The sequence below is a fragment of the Felis catus genome, chromosome E2, assembly GCF_018350175.1.
Source record: "Felis catus isolate Fca126 chromosome E2, F.catus_Fca126_mat1.0, whole genome shotgun sequence".
Taxonomy (NCBI): domain Eukaryota; kingdom Metazoa; phylum Chordata; class Mammalia; order Carnivora; family Felidae; genus Felis; species Felis catus.
This window is the reverse complement of record NC_058382.1, coordinates 47,962,716-47,978,482: the sequence shown is the minus strand read 5'-3', so window position 1 is coordinate 47,978,482 and position 15,767 is coordinate 47,962,716. Positions and strand designations below refer to the sequence as shown.

Sequence of the window (15,767 nt, the reverse complement as noted above, 5' to 3'; positions counted from 1 at the left end):
TATTGTTTAAAACAATTTTAAAAACTGAAACTCAGCTCAGGTCATGATCCCACAGTTCATAGATTTAAGCCACATGTCTAGCTCAGAGCTGGCAATGCAGATCCTGCTTGGGATTCTGTCTCCCTCTCTCTGCCCCTCCCCTACTTGAGCTCTCTCACTCACACAAAATAAATAAACATTCTTTAAAAAATAAAAATGTGCTATTTCTTACTTTCACCTTAGAAAGCAAAAATACGCTAAATATCAGTGTTACCCTTTTGTTTTCAAATCAATTTAAATATGGAAAAGTATTTAAACAAAGAAAAAAGATTTTGGTTGGGTTTATAAACATTTTCATTTCTAAAAATGTGAAAATGTCACGGATTAACTGATTTCATTTGCCCGCCACAGCAATATAATTAGAATGACCTCAAGTGCAAATGAAAAATAAGGCCTACAGGGGCGCCTGGGTGGCGCAGTCGGTTAAGCGTCCGACTTCAGCCAGGTCACGATCTCACGGTCTGTGAGTTCGAGCCCCGCGTCGGGCTCTGGGCTGATGGCTCAGAGCCTGGAGCCTGTTTCCGATTCTGTGTCTCCCTCTCTCTCTGCCCCTCGCCCGTTCATGATCTGTCTCTCTCTCTGTCCCAAATATAAATAAACGTTGAAAAAAAAATTTTTAAAATAAGGCCTACATATTTTTAAATATCTGGTATATTCTCATCAAAAATATGTAAAACAACAAGGGGTGCCTGGGTAGTTCAGCTGGTTGAGCGTCCGCTCTGTCCCTCACTCTCTGACCCTCCCCAACTTGTGCTCCCTCAAAAATAAAACACTAAAAAAACAAAGCTAAAATTAAAAATAAAAAAAAAACAAGTAAAACAACAAAAGCATCAATCAACATTTTTTTTCACCTCTCCCTAATATTTTAAACTTGCTTCTTTCATTCCACTCCAAGATCTTTGGAGTAGAAAACATTTGAATACAAATTTTAATTTTTTTCAATGTTTATTTATTTTTGAGAGACAGAGACAGAGCATGACCGGGGGAGGGGCAGAGAGGGACACACAGAACCTGAAGCGGGCTCCAGGCTCTGAACTGTCAGCACAGAGCTCAAAGCAGGGCTCAAACTCACAAGCCATGAGATCATGACCTGTGCCCAAGTCTGATGCCCAACCAACTGAGCCACCCAGGCGCCTTTAATACAAATATTTTTAAACAAAATAAAGTATACAAATTCAGATTTTTAATTTATTCCAGAAAATATATTTTCAATGCATTTAAATATTTAAGTAATATTAGGATAATATACAAAAGCCCTCACTAGAATATAAAACTGACTTTTTTCTTAGGGAGGACAAAAATTAATACTGAAGAAATTACATTTATAAGACCTCTTTCTCATCTAAGTCTTTTAGGAAACACATTTTGTGAAGTTTAAATTTTCTGGCTGTTTAGATCTACAAAAAAAAATTTTTTTTTTTTAAAGAACAGTAACTACCTTGATATACAAACCATCCCTCACCTTACTGTCTTCTTGTCATTCATTTTTTGGACAGCATTTTTCCTCCCCTTTTTCTCAAAGAGAAATTCCTCTAAATCATTGGTACCTCTCAGCCACATCCAGTTCAGTTTGAACCTTCAACTCCTATCTCACCAGAACCTGGACCTAGGCTTTCAACTTCATTCAAACGAACTGGTTAAAAAAAAAAACAAAAATAAAGTGTGTCATTATATTAGACCAAACCAACCAAGGCATAAAGACTATTAAGTACAAAATGGTTTTCCAAGAGTGATTTTTAATTCTCTCCTAGTAACCAATTTTCTGTCAGATTTTTATCATTATACAACTGGAACCGTTTCCATAAAGTCACCCACCAATAAGAAATTACAATTCTTTTGGAAATCTCCCTCCAGGCCTCTGTACCCCCCTTGGCAAGAACTCAATCTACCCCCTTCTCCTCCCTAAGTATTCAGTTTCTTTCCCGAAGTAGAAATTCCATAAATATTACAATATTAAGAATTAAATTTTAATGAATACATATCAGAGGAAATGAAAGAACATTAACTCCCATTCAAACCTTCCTTAAAAAAAAAAATGTTTCCAAGTTATATTTTTAACTTCCCCCATGATTCTCTTTAAAAAAGACGAACACAAAATCTCTCTGCTAATGACTTTATTCATGAATCTATAATGTAGCTCAAAATAGCAAAGAACATTCTAAAAATTCAGATTAATATTTATCAACCAAATACATGAGAGAATACACCTACTTTTTATATAACACAAATGTCTAAAATGCACATGTGAGAGTACACTCTCCACTTTGTGTAATTTCAAAGTAATGAAGATTTGCTTAATACAGTTTGCCAGAAAAGCTCATTTACGTGGTCGAATACATATAATTTAAAAGCAATCAGACATAACTGATAAAATAACCATCTGACGGTTAATCTTTTAATAAAGTGCTACTTTCATACTGAAAAAAGAAATAAAATTAAAAATTTTGAAATGTTGAAGCATCATTCTGGAAGTGTTAAAATTTTTCTTTAGGGTTCACTACGTTCATCACATTCATACATCTCCAATATGAGACCATACACACTATTTTGCAATCTAAAAAAATCCTTTAGTTCACAGATTATTTCCTGGAAGTTAAAAATTACTACATGATTGCTAAATGAAGCTTTTCGTGATACATGTGTGTATTAGCCACAGTGATTTTTCATTGTTTTAAACATGATCTTTGGTTTGAAGTTGTCCTGGATGGACTAGCTGGATGGCTGTGGTTAGTGAAATATTTATAAAACAGCACACTAGCTTCATTTAAACCACACCAGTAAATTGGGTCAGTGGCCTAAAGGCAAGGAATGGCACATATTCAGCATCTGGCAAAAGGAGTTCCCCGAATCCATAAGTGACGTGGTCAGGAGTAAAGAAAACCGGTGCAGCTGAGGTTTTCACCTCCTTTCATCAAAGACGTCTATCAATTTATTAACAGCATTATCCACTGAGGAAATCAGTTGGGAAAAAATCTAATTTGAATGAAGGCACATGGGTGCAAATCTTAAACAGGTAAGTACGACCGACAAAACTGCTTAAATAAGTATGGGTGTGTCCACCCCATCCACCCACACACATCTCACGTCTGAGGTTGAGTTTCATCACTGCATAGACTGCACCACATGGAAAACTCTATGCCTATGGGCATATATATGAGATCAGAACTAGCTGGTGGTTTTCCAGAAATAATGAGACTTTCAATGATGCAAAAGTTGGCCTTTCCCTCAAATGAAAGGTTTTAAATTAATAGCAAAAGACTACAATAACAATGGAAATTGTAAGAAGTCATAAAGTTAAATCTCAGAAAGTTTCAATTTCATAGCTGAAGGCTGCTGATGATTTCTTCTCTCTCTCCTTGAATAATCACATGCAAATGCCTTTTAGCAATGGCAGCATTCAAATCCCACAAAAAATCAAGCAGTGCCCCCTTAAGGAGCACCTCCATTGGCACAAATTGTAAAACCTGCTGGGGTGCATCAGAATTCAGCAAAGAGCTCAACAAGTCATTCACATTCTGCAGATACTGGAAAACTGGGTTCGGAAGGTCCTGGTAACCCACACACAGCAGGACTGCACAGGTCTTCAGGGGCTCAGAGGAAGTGGGACAAGAAAATGTGATGAATCTAAAACAATTGTGGAGTACAAAAATCAAACCAGCCATAAATCTCGTAAAACAAGAAAGTACAGGCAAAATCATAGCATCTCCTGTCTGAAGCTGCTGCAACGCACGTAGAAAGCAGTCCAAAAACAGCTGCTGGTAAAATGGGTCTCCATCATGAAGCAACGAACAGCTGCAAGTCATGAGTTCCGCTGGTTCCAAGAACTGAACTTCCAAGGGTATATGCGTTTTGATGTCACTGAGGGTTGGAAAGCCCACAAGCAGGCACTTTATTCGGTTGCTGGGTTCTACGACCTGCTCATCCTGAAGGCACTTGGTAAGGCTAAACAACTCAGTAAATATCAGTTCTTCAGTAAAAATATGACAAGAACAATAATCCTGCTGTTTGGGCCAGAACTTGGAATCCAAATTCAAGGCTCCTCCTAATGACTTTTCAATTGCTTCATTAAGAGCCTTTAAAATTTCACCATCACAGAAAGGAGAACACTTTACCTTTGGCAGTTTCTTTCCTTCTAAAATATTCCATAAGTGACACTCAAGACTGGAAGCTGTCCCTTCTAAGAGAGAACTCTGCCCAGAATGATACACAGCATGTTCTTCCGCCCAACTATTAAAGTATCCTTTGGCCACCTTATCTTTCCATGAAAGGGTTTCCAGCATTTTCCTTTCATTATAGGTTTTAAAATATCTGTTCCTCTGCCCAAACCGTTTTGTATTTGTACTACAACCAATACTAGATTTTTTCACTAGCCAATTATTTCTGGAAAGAGGCTTCAACTGAAACTTTTCCATAAAATATTGAACAGCACAGTCCCTTAAAGTATTCAGTTTTGTTTGTTCCCCTTTTCCCATGCACTGAAACAGACGAATGTTCTCAGAAATAGTCTCTAGCTGGTATTTATGAAAGAACATACAACATTCTTCATGCCTTTTAAGAAAAGATTCGGGAATCACATGATGGGGAAAGAGAGCTTTCTGGGTCATTTCAGTCCCAAAGTTCAGCACCATCTTAGATAACAGAGGATGGATTGCCTCTCTTCCCTTATAACGGAGACATACCACATAGACTTCTGAGTTTCCTGCCTTGCTAGTAGCAGGTTTGAAAACATGGACTTGGTCAAAAGAACAGTTTAGCAGGTACATCAGGTTTATGGAACAATGTTCAAACAAAGTAAACATCTTCAGAACAAAAGAGCCACCATTTCCAAGAGTCGTCAGAGCAGTGACAACTTCACAGTAATGCAAAGAAGAGACTAAAGCTTCTTGTTCACCTGGGTTTCCTTGGCAATCAAAACTCCCATCTGCAGTGATCAAGTGAATGGTAGCCATGTTGCTTATGAAATTCTGAAGTCCAGTCAGATATTTCAAGTTCATGATATCACCGGTGTTATCTGGACCAAAGTACCACCAATGCAAGGTATTTGCTATAAGTCGGTCATCCATAATCATCATAAGATTGTCATTTGCTTCATGGTATGGATTCAAAGTATTAGCTACCCAACTCCAATCACAGGGGAACCGATGGGATTTTAAGTAGTGATTGAGACTAGCTATAAAAGCTCCAGGAGCTTCACAAAGGTGTAGGGAATTCAGTTTTCCATTCTGAAAAGCTTCCTGTGGAATAAGTGGAAAGCTGCACAAGATTTCATGAAACTTACACCACGCTTGAGTACAAAGTTCAGCGTTCACAGATTTTTTCACATGAGAAATTATTTTTCCAGCTTTATTGGTAAAAGCAGTGTGTTCATGCCACTCATCCAATTTCTTGTCACTCAGTAGGTTTTTTACTTCATTTAGGGAGTTCTTCAAATCAAGCAATGCATTAAATTCCGTGTGGTCACAAGTGAAAATCTCACCGGGATCTGGTAATTGCCACTCGTTATTAAGTGGCTTGCCATAAGAAAAGTTCTTGGCAAAGAGTTCAAAAATGTCAGCAACAACATCTGGGCTGAATGTCTCAGGACTTGAACCCAGGGGTGGTTTTCTGCACTTACTCATTTTCAAATTAAATTAAAATCTAGAAAAAGAAAACACACAATTAAATGAATCAAATTTATTAGAGAGTGAAATCTCATCCACAGCAAATCGGATCACACTCATGACAAACTGCATAAAATGGGAAAGCTAATGTCAGCACATGCTGTTACATAATGAGACAATTTGGAATAAAGAAAAAGTAAAGGCTTTCATACCCAACAGATCGGAGCTCAATTTCCAACTCTGCAACTTAGAGCTACAAAGTAGCCTTGGGAAAATTACATCTTTGAGTCTGTTTCTTATTTAGGGTATCATTTTTTTTAGATAAGGATAGAACATGCTAGCATATAAAAAGCATATACCGAAGAATAATCATCAGTGATGGCAGCTCATATTGCCATATTAATCCATCTAGCTCCTCCCAAAGTTTTCCTCTACCCACATGGCCCCAAACACACTCTCAGACTAAGATTCAGCCCTGAACACCTTTGATCAAGCTTTAACAAGCGACTTTTAGCTTTTTTTGTTGTTTAAGTTTTTATTTATTTGAGAGACAGAGAGAGAGAGAGAGAGAACATGCACACAAGCTGAGGAGAGGCAGAGAGAAGGAGAGACAGAATCCCAAGCAGGCTCCATGCCATCAGCACAGAGCCAAATATGGGGCTCAAACTCACAAACTGTGAGATCATGACCTGAGCCAAGCTCAAGAGTTGAATGCTTAACCAACTGCACCACACAGGTGCCCCAAGACTTCCAGTTTTTTAGTTCCTTCTGAATCTCACCTCCTTCCAGGAGAAGATTCTACACCTAAACCCAGTACTAACATTGCTACCAGACGTCTCTGCCACCACACACTTATTTACCTATAAGGACTGTCAAATACATCCTTCATCCGGATCTCACACTCTTGCTAAAACATGCACTTTGGTGGTGCCAAATCACTTTCATAAGCCACCTACTAACACTCATCATCATACTGCTTGTTGACTGTGGTGTACTTGACTGGTCAGTCTCTATTCAGTTCAATGCTGAAAGTGAACTATAGTTCAACCTGGCATGTCCATAAACTAGATTCTTGTCTCATCTGCTCAGACAGCTCCATACTTCGACTATATTTCTTCTTGCCACGTAACACACTTTGGGGCGCCTGGGTGGCTCAGTTAGTTAAGCATCCGACTTTGGCTCAGGTCATGATCTCATGGTTCATGAGTTTGAGCCCCACATCAGGCTCTGAACTGACAGGGCAGAGCCTGCTTGGGATTTTCTCTCTCCCTCTCTCTTTGTCCCTCCTCACTCACGCTTTGTCTCTCACTCAAAATAATCTTAAAAAAAAAAAAAAAACAAGTAACACACTTCGATAGAAGATCTTTAAATTGAAGAAATATTCGCAATGAATATACAAATTACAAATAGTCACCCTACATCTTGTGGTCTAACACTAAGAAACCGAAAACACTTGTCCAATGGAGAAGGAAAGAGATATAAGAGAAAGATATATGGCCTGATGGCATAGTGTTGGGTAAAGTCATAAATTCCAGCAGAGAGAGCTATGATTATTACATAGTACTTGTCAGCTCAATGTTAATCAATAGGTGTTTTAGTTCATAAGTTCCACATTTCTCAGCATATTCAAAAAGAATCTAAAGTTGTCAAACAAAAAATTCACAACCACTGTCCCACAAAAAGCCAACATTTGATAATTAAAATGGGAAATAAAGATGAGCTAATGCCACAATAAATACAATAATATCCAGAAGACTGTATTCTATTAGCATTTACTTTGTACTGTTCTTTTGGCAGTTCTTTTATATTTTGTTTAAATTATTTACAATCCTGTCTATTCTACTAGCTTGTAAGCTTCTTGAAGTAACAAGTATCTTCTTAGTCATGTTTGCCACAGTATATTTGCCATACATGTAAATTACAGCTAACAGTCACATGTGTCCATCAATATCTTTTTCTCAAAGCTTTTTTTTCACTGTTAGACGCTGTATTCAGACAAATTTCTGAAAGAAGGCAAAAATGGGGCATTGATACATTCACTAAAATCCTAAATGAAAGCAAATGAAAGTTTATTACAAGTTATTCTATCTTAATTTACACTGTGCTTACTGGAAACTACAACCATGTTTAGATTGCAACTATATTCTACTTTGGAAAAAATCTGACTTTAGTCATTTACTTCACATATTAATTAATGGCATAAGGAAGCTCTGAAATGTTACCTAAGATAATACATAATACTTTCACATGAGAAAAACTAAAGTGATTCAAACATTCCATTGTTCTTCCTGACTACACTGGTGGTACGCAAATCAAGATTATGTCTTATATATTTATATATAAAATACATATCTTGAATATATATATACACACATACACACACACACACACACACACACACACACATACATAGATCTTGAAAAATATGTATATATGTAAACACTGAATTTTCAGGTCTATAACCCGAACTTTGTTTCCTCCTATCAAATTCCCAGAATCCAACCACTTCTCACCCACCTCCAGATACCAGCTTCCTGACTGTAGACAGTGTCAACTCTCTGCTGGATTACTGCCATAGCCTTCTAACTGGTCTCTTCTATCTTTGCCTCCTTTGGCTCCCAAATAAATGCCACAGTCCTTACAGTAGTCTACAAGGCTCTAGAAGATTTCTGCCTTCCAGCCCCAACCTATCTCTAACCTGATTGTCTACTATCCCTCCAATTCATTCTGCTCCAACCACATAAACTTTCTGTTCACTGAAACACGAGGCACACTGCAACCTGCAAATCCTTTGCATTGGTCAATTCCTCTGCCTGGAATGCTCTTTCTTCAGAGTACCTGCATAGCTAACTCCCTCACCTCCTTCAAGTATTTAATCAAGTGTAATTTTTCTATGAGACCTACCCTGACATCCTAATTGCATCTTGCACTAACAATGGTAAAGGTAAGGATCTTGCTGTACTTTTTTTCTTTCTGTGACACTCTTTTCTTTCTAACATTAAATCTGCTTATTGTTTATTATTGTCTTCCCCAAACTAGAATCTAAGCTCCACAGGGCAAGGATCTTTTGTTTTGGTGACTCATGTATCACCCCGAGGTTAGAACAGTGCTTAAAGTACACAGTAAACCCTCTGTGAGTATCTAATAAACAAACGTATATTATACTTAGCACAAACAGCTCTCCTCTAGGTTCCGAATATGAGTAGTAACTTCAGCACTTCAATGCATGAGCAAAAATTTAAAAACAAACAAAACACGTGGTTTACAGACTACAGGAAAAAAGTTTCCAGTATGTGTTCCTCTGGCCCTTCCATTAAGCACTGCTTAGAACTTTCTGGCATCATAGTTCTGAGGGTCAGTATTACCATTCTTAATTTACATATTCGAGTAGAAAGTCATGCCCGCCCCCCCCCCGCCCCGCCCAAAGCCACAAAGGAAAATACCTGCAAAATCCGTGGGCCTGACACAAACCCCACAAGATCTTATCAACAGGCTCTCTTCAATTAACGCTTACAAAGTAGTTTTACAACTGTTTCTGGCAACTCCTCTTCCCAGCAACCGTGAAAATAATAGTGTATCTAGCGCTTTACTTTGGGCCAGGGGCAGCCAAGATCTCGTTTCACCTGATGGGACTGAGTCTCAAGCTATATTCAAGCGGCCCGAGCCCTCCTGACGTGGAAGAACCTCAGTCCCAGGCCCTGCCTCATCCTCTGGAAAGTCGAAGGAAGACCGGGCTCGGAAGCCGGGTCTGATTACCTTCGCTTACGCCCACCTTGGCTCCCCGACTCTAGAGAGGCAGCGCTTCACTCACTCTCCCCACTCCAGGAAACCATCCTCCACTTCCGCTCCCGAAGCTGCTTCCCGGAACGGTCGCTCGTAGGGTATACGGCGCCCCCCGCCGCAGCGAAGGCAGGTGGTGCGCCAGAAGACAAGGAAGGAAGCCTGGACCCGCCCTCTCGACACCAGGACCCGGAACCCACCTCCAGGCCGCGCCGCCGCGCGTCGCCGGCCGACGACGGCCCGAGAACCCTGAGAGACGCACTGCGCACGCGCTTCACAGCCGAGTGGGGCTAGCGTCACGCGTCAACGTTACGTACGCCGGCAACTCTAGCAGTGCCCGGGCCCAGACTCTCTATAGGTTTCTTTTCTCGCCAAGTCCGGAGGAGGAAAGGCGTCTATGGCAACGGAACCCGCTCGAGGAGGCGGGGCGTCCTTTGGCCCCGCCCCTTCGGTGGAGATGTGGGCGGGGCAAACCCGTCCGAGACACTCCGGCTCCGCCCACCCAGACCCTGAGTCGGGAAGGTTTTCCAAAGTTATTAGGCAGAAGTTCGTTCCTAGTACACAGGCTGAGTTAAAACTGAGACTCGAAAGACAATATGAGGTTAAAAGCCAAACTAGGCCAACTGCGACGTAATACTCTGTTATAACATACATATGTTTATAAACCAGAAAGGAAAAAACAATCTCAAAGGAAAATTAGACAAAAATTCAAACAGACCATCTAAAACCAGTAAAACAGCAACTAAGGATGTACAAAACTTTTTAGCCTATTATAAAAGAAAGACATGGAAATGAAAATAAGTTTCATTTTCACCTGATTTAGCAAAGATTAAAAAGATTCATAATGGCCACTATTGGTGAGAATAAGGAGAAACCGGTTTATATACCGGTTGTGCATGGGGGTAAACATTGGCATAAACTTCACAGATGGCAAACTTTAATATGGCCTTGCACCCCAGCTGGGCAATTCCCGCTCCAAGAAATTTATCCTTAGGAAACGCAACATAACCAGCCCTCACTTTGGACAAAATATTCATCTCCTTAATATCAACAATAACAAAAACTCTAAATGTTGACTTTAAGGGAATTAATTAAATTCTTTGTGATACAGGGGTGCCTGGGTGGCTGAGTCGGTTAAGTGTCCAACTTTGGCTCAGGTCATAATCTCACTGTTGTGAGTTCAAGCCCCCCCCACTGGGGGGGCTGACTGTGCTGAGCCTGGAGCCTGAAGCCTGCTTCGCATTCTGTGTCTCCTTCTCTCTCTGACCCTCCCCCGCTTGCACTCTGTTTCTCTCTCAAAAATAAATAAAACATTTTAAAAAAATTATTTGTGATACACCCATATAATGGGATACCATTCAGCCAATAATAGGTTATGTGTGGCAACACTATTGCATAAAAATAGAATATAGAACTGTGTGTAGAGTTTGAACCATTCATGTAAATTATGTAAAATATATATATATATATATATATATATACACACACACACACACATTATTTTCTAATTCCTCCTGGATGTCCATCAATAAAGAAAATTGTCTTTTCAAAAAATGAGTCTAGGACATTTGGATATTCATATGGAAAAAATTTTATTTGGATTCTTACATTATAAAAATACATTTCATTTGGGATGCCAATCTTTATTTTAAAAGTCAAAAAACTCTCAGGGCGCCTGGGTGGCTCAGTCAGTTAAGTGCCCACTCTTTATTTTGGCTCAGGTCATGCTCTCATGGTTCATGTAATCAAGCCCCATGTTGGGCTCTGCACTGACAGCACAGAACCTGCTTGGGATCCTCCCTCCCCGATTCAAGTGGCTCGAGCCCCTCCCCCATGCACGCGTGCACGCTCTCTCTCTCTCTCTCTCAAAATAAATAAAAAATAAACTTAAAAAAATGAAAAAGTCAAACAATTATTTTAGCAGAAAACAGCTTTGTGACCATGAAGTAGACAAAAGTATACAACAAGTCAGAAAAAGCACTAATCATAAAGGAAAATTATATAAACTGAACCATACTAAAATTAAGAATATCTATTCACCGTAAGATATCATTGGGAGTGAAAAGACAACATACAGAGTGGGAGAAGATATTTACAATATATACATATGACAAAGGACTTGTATCCAAAATATATCACTCTATATATGTTATATATATATATATATATATATATATATATATATATATATATATATGAAATTAGGGGAGAAAAAAATGTTTTCCTTCTACCCTTCTAGGTTCTCTGCTGGGGCTCTGTAACAAATGATATATTAACAAGAGAAAAGCATGTGAATTTACTAATATTTTATGTGACCAGGAGCCTCCACAAGGAAATGAAGATCTGAAGAAACCATTAAAACTGAGTGTTTTCATACTAAGTTTGATGAGGAGTGGAAAGTTGTGGGAAAATGTGACAAATGAGTATGAGCTAAGAGTAGTACACTGGGGGAAATTTAGGCAAGGCATGTTCATCCAGATTCCTCTTGGAGTCCTTCCAACTTCAGAAATAAGAATATTCCTTTCCTCCGGGTATAGGGAAGGCATATCTCCCACGAGGATCTTGTGAGCTGCTTCAGGGCAAGGTCAGAGAGTCCTTCCTACACCTGCCATTTCTCAAATTCCTTCAGCTTAAAATACTTAATATGCCAATCAACATATTTTGGGGCAGCATGTTCTGAACCCTGTCAATATTCACCCATGTTGTTTTATGTATCTGTAGTTCATTCCTTTTTATTGCTAAGTAGTATGCCATTGTATGGATAAACCACAATTTAGTTATCTATTCTCTTATTGATGGACATTTGACTTCTGTTTCCAGATTGAGGCTATTGTGAATAAACCTGCTATGAATATTCTAGTACAAGACATTTTTGTAAGTGTATGTTTTCTTTACTTTTAGGTGAATACCTAGGCATGGAGTGAATGGCTGGGTCATAGAGTAGATCAGGGTTTCTCAGCTCAGCATTAATGTCATTTTGAGAATCACGGAAGCAGATCTATGTGTAACTTTGAAGAAACCTCCAAAAAATTTTCCCAGAGTGCTTGAACGATTTTGCATCCCTACCTACAATACTTAAGAATTCTGGGCCTTACAGACACAGTCCAGCCATGGTCAACCCACATTGTTCTTGGACATTGCCATGGATGGTGAGCCCTTGGGCTGCATCCCCACTGAGCTGTTGGCAGACAAAGCTCCAAAGACAGCAGAAAACTTTCATGCTCTGAGCACTGGGGAGAAAGGATTTGGTTATAAAGTTTTCTGCTTGGACAGTATTATTCTGGGATTTATGTGCCATGGTGGTGCCTTAATACCATAATGGCACTGGCATCAAGTCCATCTATGGGGAGAAATTTGATGAGAATTTCATCCTGAAGCATATCAATCCTGGCATCTTGTCCTTGGCAAATGTTGGACCCAACACAAATGGTTCCCAGTGTTTCATCTACACTGCCAAATCTGAGTGATTGGATAGCAAGCGTGTGGTCTTTGGCAAGGAGAAACAGGGCATGACTATTGTGGAAGCTACGTGGAACACCTTGGATCCAGGAATGGCAAAACCAGCAAGAAAATCAACACTGCCGGGGCGCCTGGGTGGCTCAGTTGGTTAAGCGACCGACTTCGGCTCAGGTCATGATCTTGCAGTTCATGAGTTCGAGCCCTGCATCAGGCTCTGTGCTGACATCTCAGAGCCTGGAGCCTGCTTCAGATTCTATGTCTGCCCCTCTCTCTACCCCTCCCCTGTTCACATTCTGTGTCTCTCTGTCTCTCAATAATAAATAAATGTTAAAAAAAAAAATAATTAAAAAAAGGAGAATCAACATTGCTGATGTGGACAAATCTAATAAATTTGACTTGTGGCATATCTTAACCGCCAGCTCATTCCTTCTGTAGCTTAGGAGAGCACCCCTTCACCCTCATCTCCTCAAAATATCCCATAATCCTTGGGGCAGTTCTATGGTTCACATATTTTTCTTATCCTCCTCTACATCAAGTTCGATTGCAGAGTTCAGTTTATGATTATGAAATAAAAACTAAACAACAACAAAGAATTCTGGTTACTTCACATCGTCACCAACTTTTGCTGTTGTGAGTCTTTGTCATTTTACCTATTGGTGGGAGGTGGTTGCTTTTTTACATCTGATTCTTAACAAACATTAACTAAATAATGAAGATCTATGGATATTGTTCTTTTATGGGACTAGATACTAGATGAAGGATATATGGTCTCTTAAATACAATTACTATGTTCCCTGAGGTTTATAAATATTATCAGGAATATTCCAAACAACAAAACATACTGAACTTTACTAAAATAATCACATTAGATGAGCATTGAGGAGGGCACTTGTTGGGATGAGCACTGGGTGTTGTATGGAAACCAATTTGTCAATAAATTATATTTTAAAAATTAATTAATTAGGGGCGCCTGGGTGGCGCAGTCGGTTAAGCGTCCGACTTCAGCCAGGTCACGATCTCGCGGTCCGTGAGTTCGAGCCCCGCGTCGGGCTCTGGGCTGATGGCTCGGAGCCTGGAGCCTGTTTCCGATTCTGTGTCTCCCTCTCTCTCTGCCCCTCCCCTGTTCACGCTCTGTCTCTCTCTGTCCCAAAAATAAATAAATGTCGAAAAAAATATTTAAAAAAAAAATAAAAAAAAAAAAATTAATTAATTAAATTAACATTTGTTGAGTTCAGCACTAAGCACTGAAAACTTCCCCTTTTTTAATCCTTTAATCCTCTCAACAACTCCATGAAGTAGATAGGTGTATTGTCCCCCTTTTATAAACAGAGAAATCAAGGACCAAAGTGATTAAGCAATTTGCTAAAGATCATAGAGTCAGCAAGTAGCAGAGTCAGGGTTTGGACCTAGATGTGCCTAACTCCAAGGCCAATCTGTTCTGCAGAGAATTCCTAGAAATTGCATCCAGTAATTTAAGAACAACTTTATTGTCCGCATCCATGGCCAGAAATGTTTATATGAGGCCAGTGATTTTATTAAAAATGATCAGTTTTAGGGCACCTGGATTGCTCAGTCAGTTAAGCACTTTTAAGTCACTCTTGATTTTGGCTCAGGTCATTATCTCACAGTTCATGGGATTGAGCCCTGTGTCCCTGCTTCTCTCTCTCCCTCTCTCTCTCTGTCTCCCCAGCTCATTCTCTCTCTCTCAAAAATAAGCATTAAAAAAAAAATATATATATATATATATATAAATGATGAGTTTCATTTATTTTATCCTAAAAGCAGGAGGGTTTGCAAAAATTTTTGGAAAAGATGAAATGTTATAAATGGATGAAATTGGCATCTGAAACTTTAAAAAACTCAAGGAAATTAACCAAGCCCTGCAACTTTGAAATACATACATACATATATATGTATTTATCTGAGTGGAAGCTAGCTACAATTAGTTATTCTTTCCGATTCCTGAGCATTCTTTATACTCAACTGGCATGACAATGAGAACAGAAGTAGCATACAAGAATTAAAACAACCAGCTCCCCTTTCTCTGCTCTGATTATACTTCTCTGCCAAAGCAAACAGAAACTAAACTGCTTCTGTGGTCATTTATCACCAATCAACTTGCTGAGTCTCTAATTACAACTTCAGACAGATTCTGTGAGGTGACAGTGTATAAATCATGGTTCCAAAATCCCAGAGGGAGTTGTCTGAGATGATGGAAATGTTCTATAGCTTGATAAGAAGGTTTAGGTTAAGAGGTACATGCACCTGTCAAAATTTATCAAATGGTATAATTAAGATTTGAGGATTTCACTACACATAAATGTTACCTTAAAAAAACAGCCATAAACAAATATTGAACTGTAGTTACTCACATGCATGCTGAAGTGTTTAGAAAGAAGTGTACTGACATCTTACTTTGAAGTGCACCACACACAAGATGGATCGTAAACAGAGGGATGGATTGGTGGTGAAGTGAGTATAGTATGATGTTCACAACTGTAGAATCTAGATGGTGGACGCATGGCTGTGCACTAATTCCTTCAGCTTTCCTCTGGTGAAGTTTTTTTCATAGTAAAACAGTAGGAGAGATAAACAGAGATTCACATCATAAAAGGTAGGAATGACACCTCTTCTTACTAAAAAAATACATGCAAGAGTATCTAGTATTTCCCATTAGTACAGGAAACAGAAGCTCTGAATGAAATGCAAAAGTATTTCCCATTAACATAGGAAACAGAAGCTCTGAATGAGCTTTAAGCGAACAGCACTGGATCTGGCAGCAACCAGGCCAATGTTCTTATGGTTCAGTCATTTGATGCACGTATCTGATTTGGTGAACACCATTCAGGCTTGGTTTTGACCATTACACGATCTTAAAGTGTTCCTATT

General features: G+C 39.2%; 2 protein-coding genes and 1 pseudogene across 22 annotated transcripts in view; 1 reads left to right on the top strand and 2 right to left on the bottom strand.

Annotated features, from left to right (window-relative positions):
* The window catches only part of HYDIN (HYDIN axonemal central pair apparatus protein), a 433,865-nt gene extending 424,126 nt beyond the window's left edge, over positions 1–9,739 (bottom strand). For 15 of the 17 annotated variants that reach the window (XM_045046336.1, XM_045046326.1, XM_045046323.1 and 12 more), the window contains exon 1: positions 9,396–9,530. The gene's annotated coding sequence lies outside the window, so the exon portion shown is untranslated. Of the gene's footprint in view, positions 1–9,395; positions 9,539–9,619 lie in introns of those variants that run through there. The other 2 variants (XM_045046329.1, XM_045046327.1) reach the window with 2 other exon arrangements.
* CMTR2 (cap methyltransferase 2) lies at positions 2,139–9,746 on the bottom strand. Of its 5 annotated transcripts, none has more exons than XM_003998219.6 (2): positions 9,620–9,746; positions 2,139–5,676 (listed from the first exon to the last, which is right to left on the bottom strand). In XM_003998219.6, the coding sequence occupies exon 2, from the start codon at positions 5,655–5,657 to the stop codon at positions 3,357–3,359; it is 2,301 nt and encodes a 766-aa protein (XP_003998268.2). In that variant the 5' UTR covers positions 5,658–5,676; positions 9,620–9,746; the 3' UTR covers positions 2,139–3,356. The 5 variants fall into 5 exon arrangements, with proteins under 5 accessions (XP_003998268.2, XP_019675586.2, XP_019675585.2 ...); XM_019820027.3 differs by lacking the exon at positions 9,620–9,746 and adding an exon at positions 9,451–9,576; XM_019820026.3 differs by lacking the exon at positions 9,620–9,746 and adding an exon at positions 9,412–9,550.
* Positions 9,747–10,263: 517 nt separating this feature from the next.
* Positions 10,264–14,232, top strand: LOC109494664 (annotated as a pseudogene).
* The last annotated feature ends 1,535 nt before the right edge of the window (positions 14,233–15,767 follow it).

Bases quoted from the DNA above. Each gene is read 5' to 3' on its own strand.
- CMTR2 (XM_003998219.6), bottom strand. From the start codon at position 5,657: ATGAGTAAGTGCAGAAAACCACCCCTGGGTTCAAGTCCTGAGACATTC.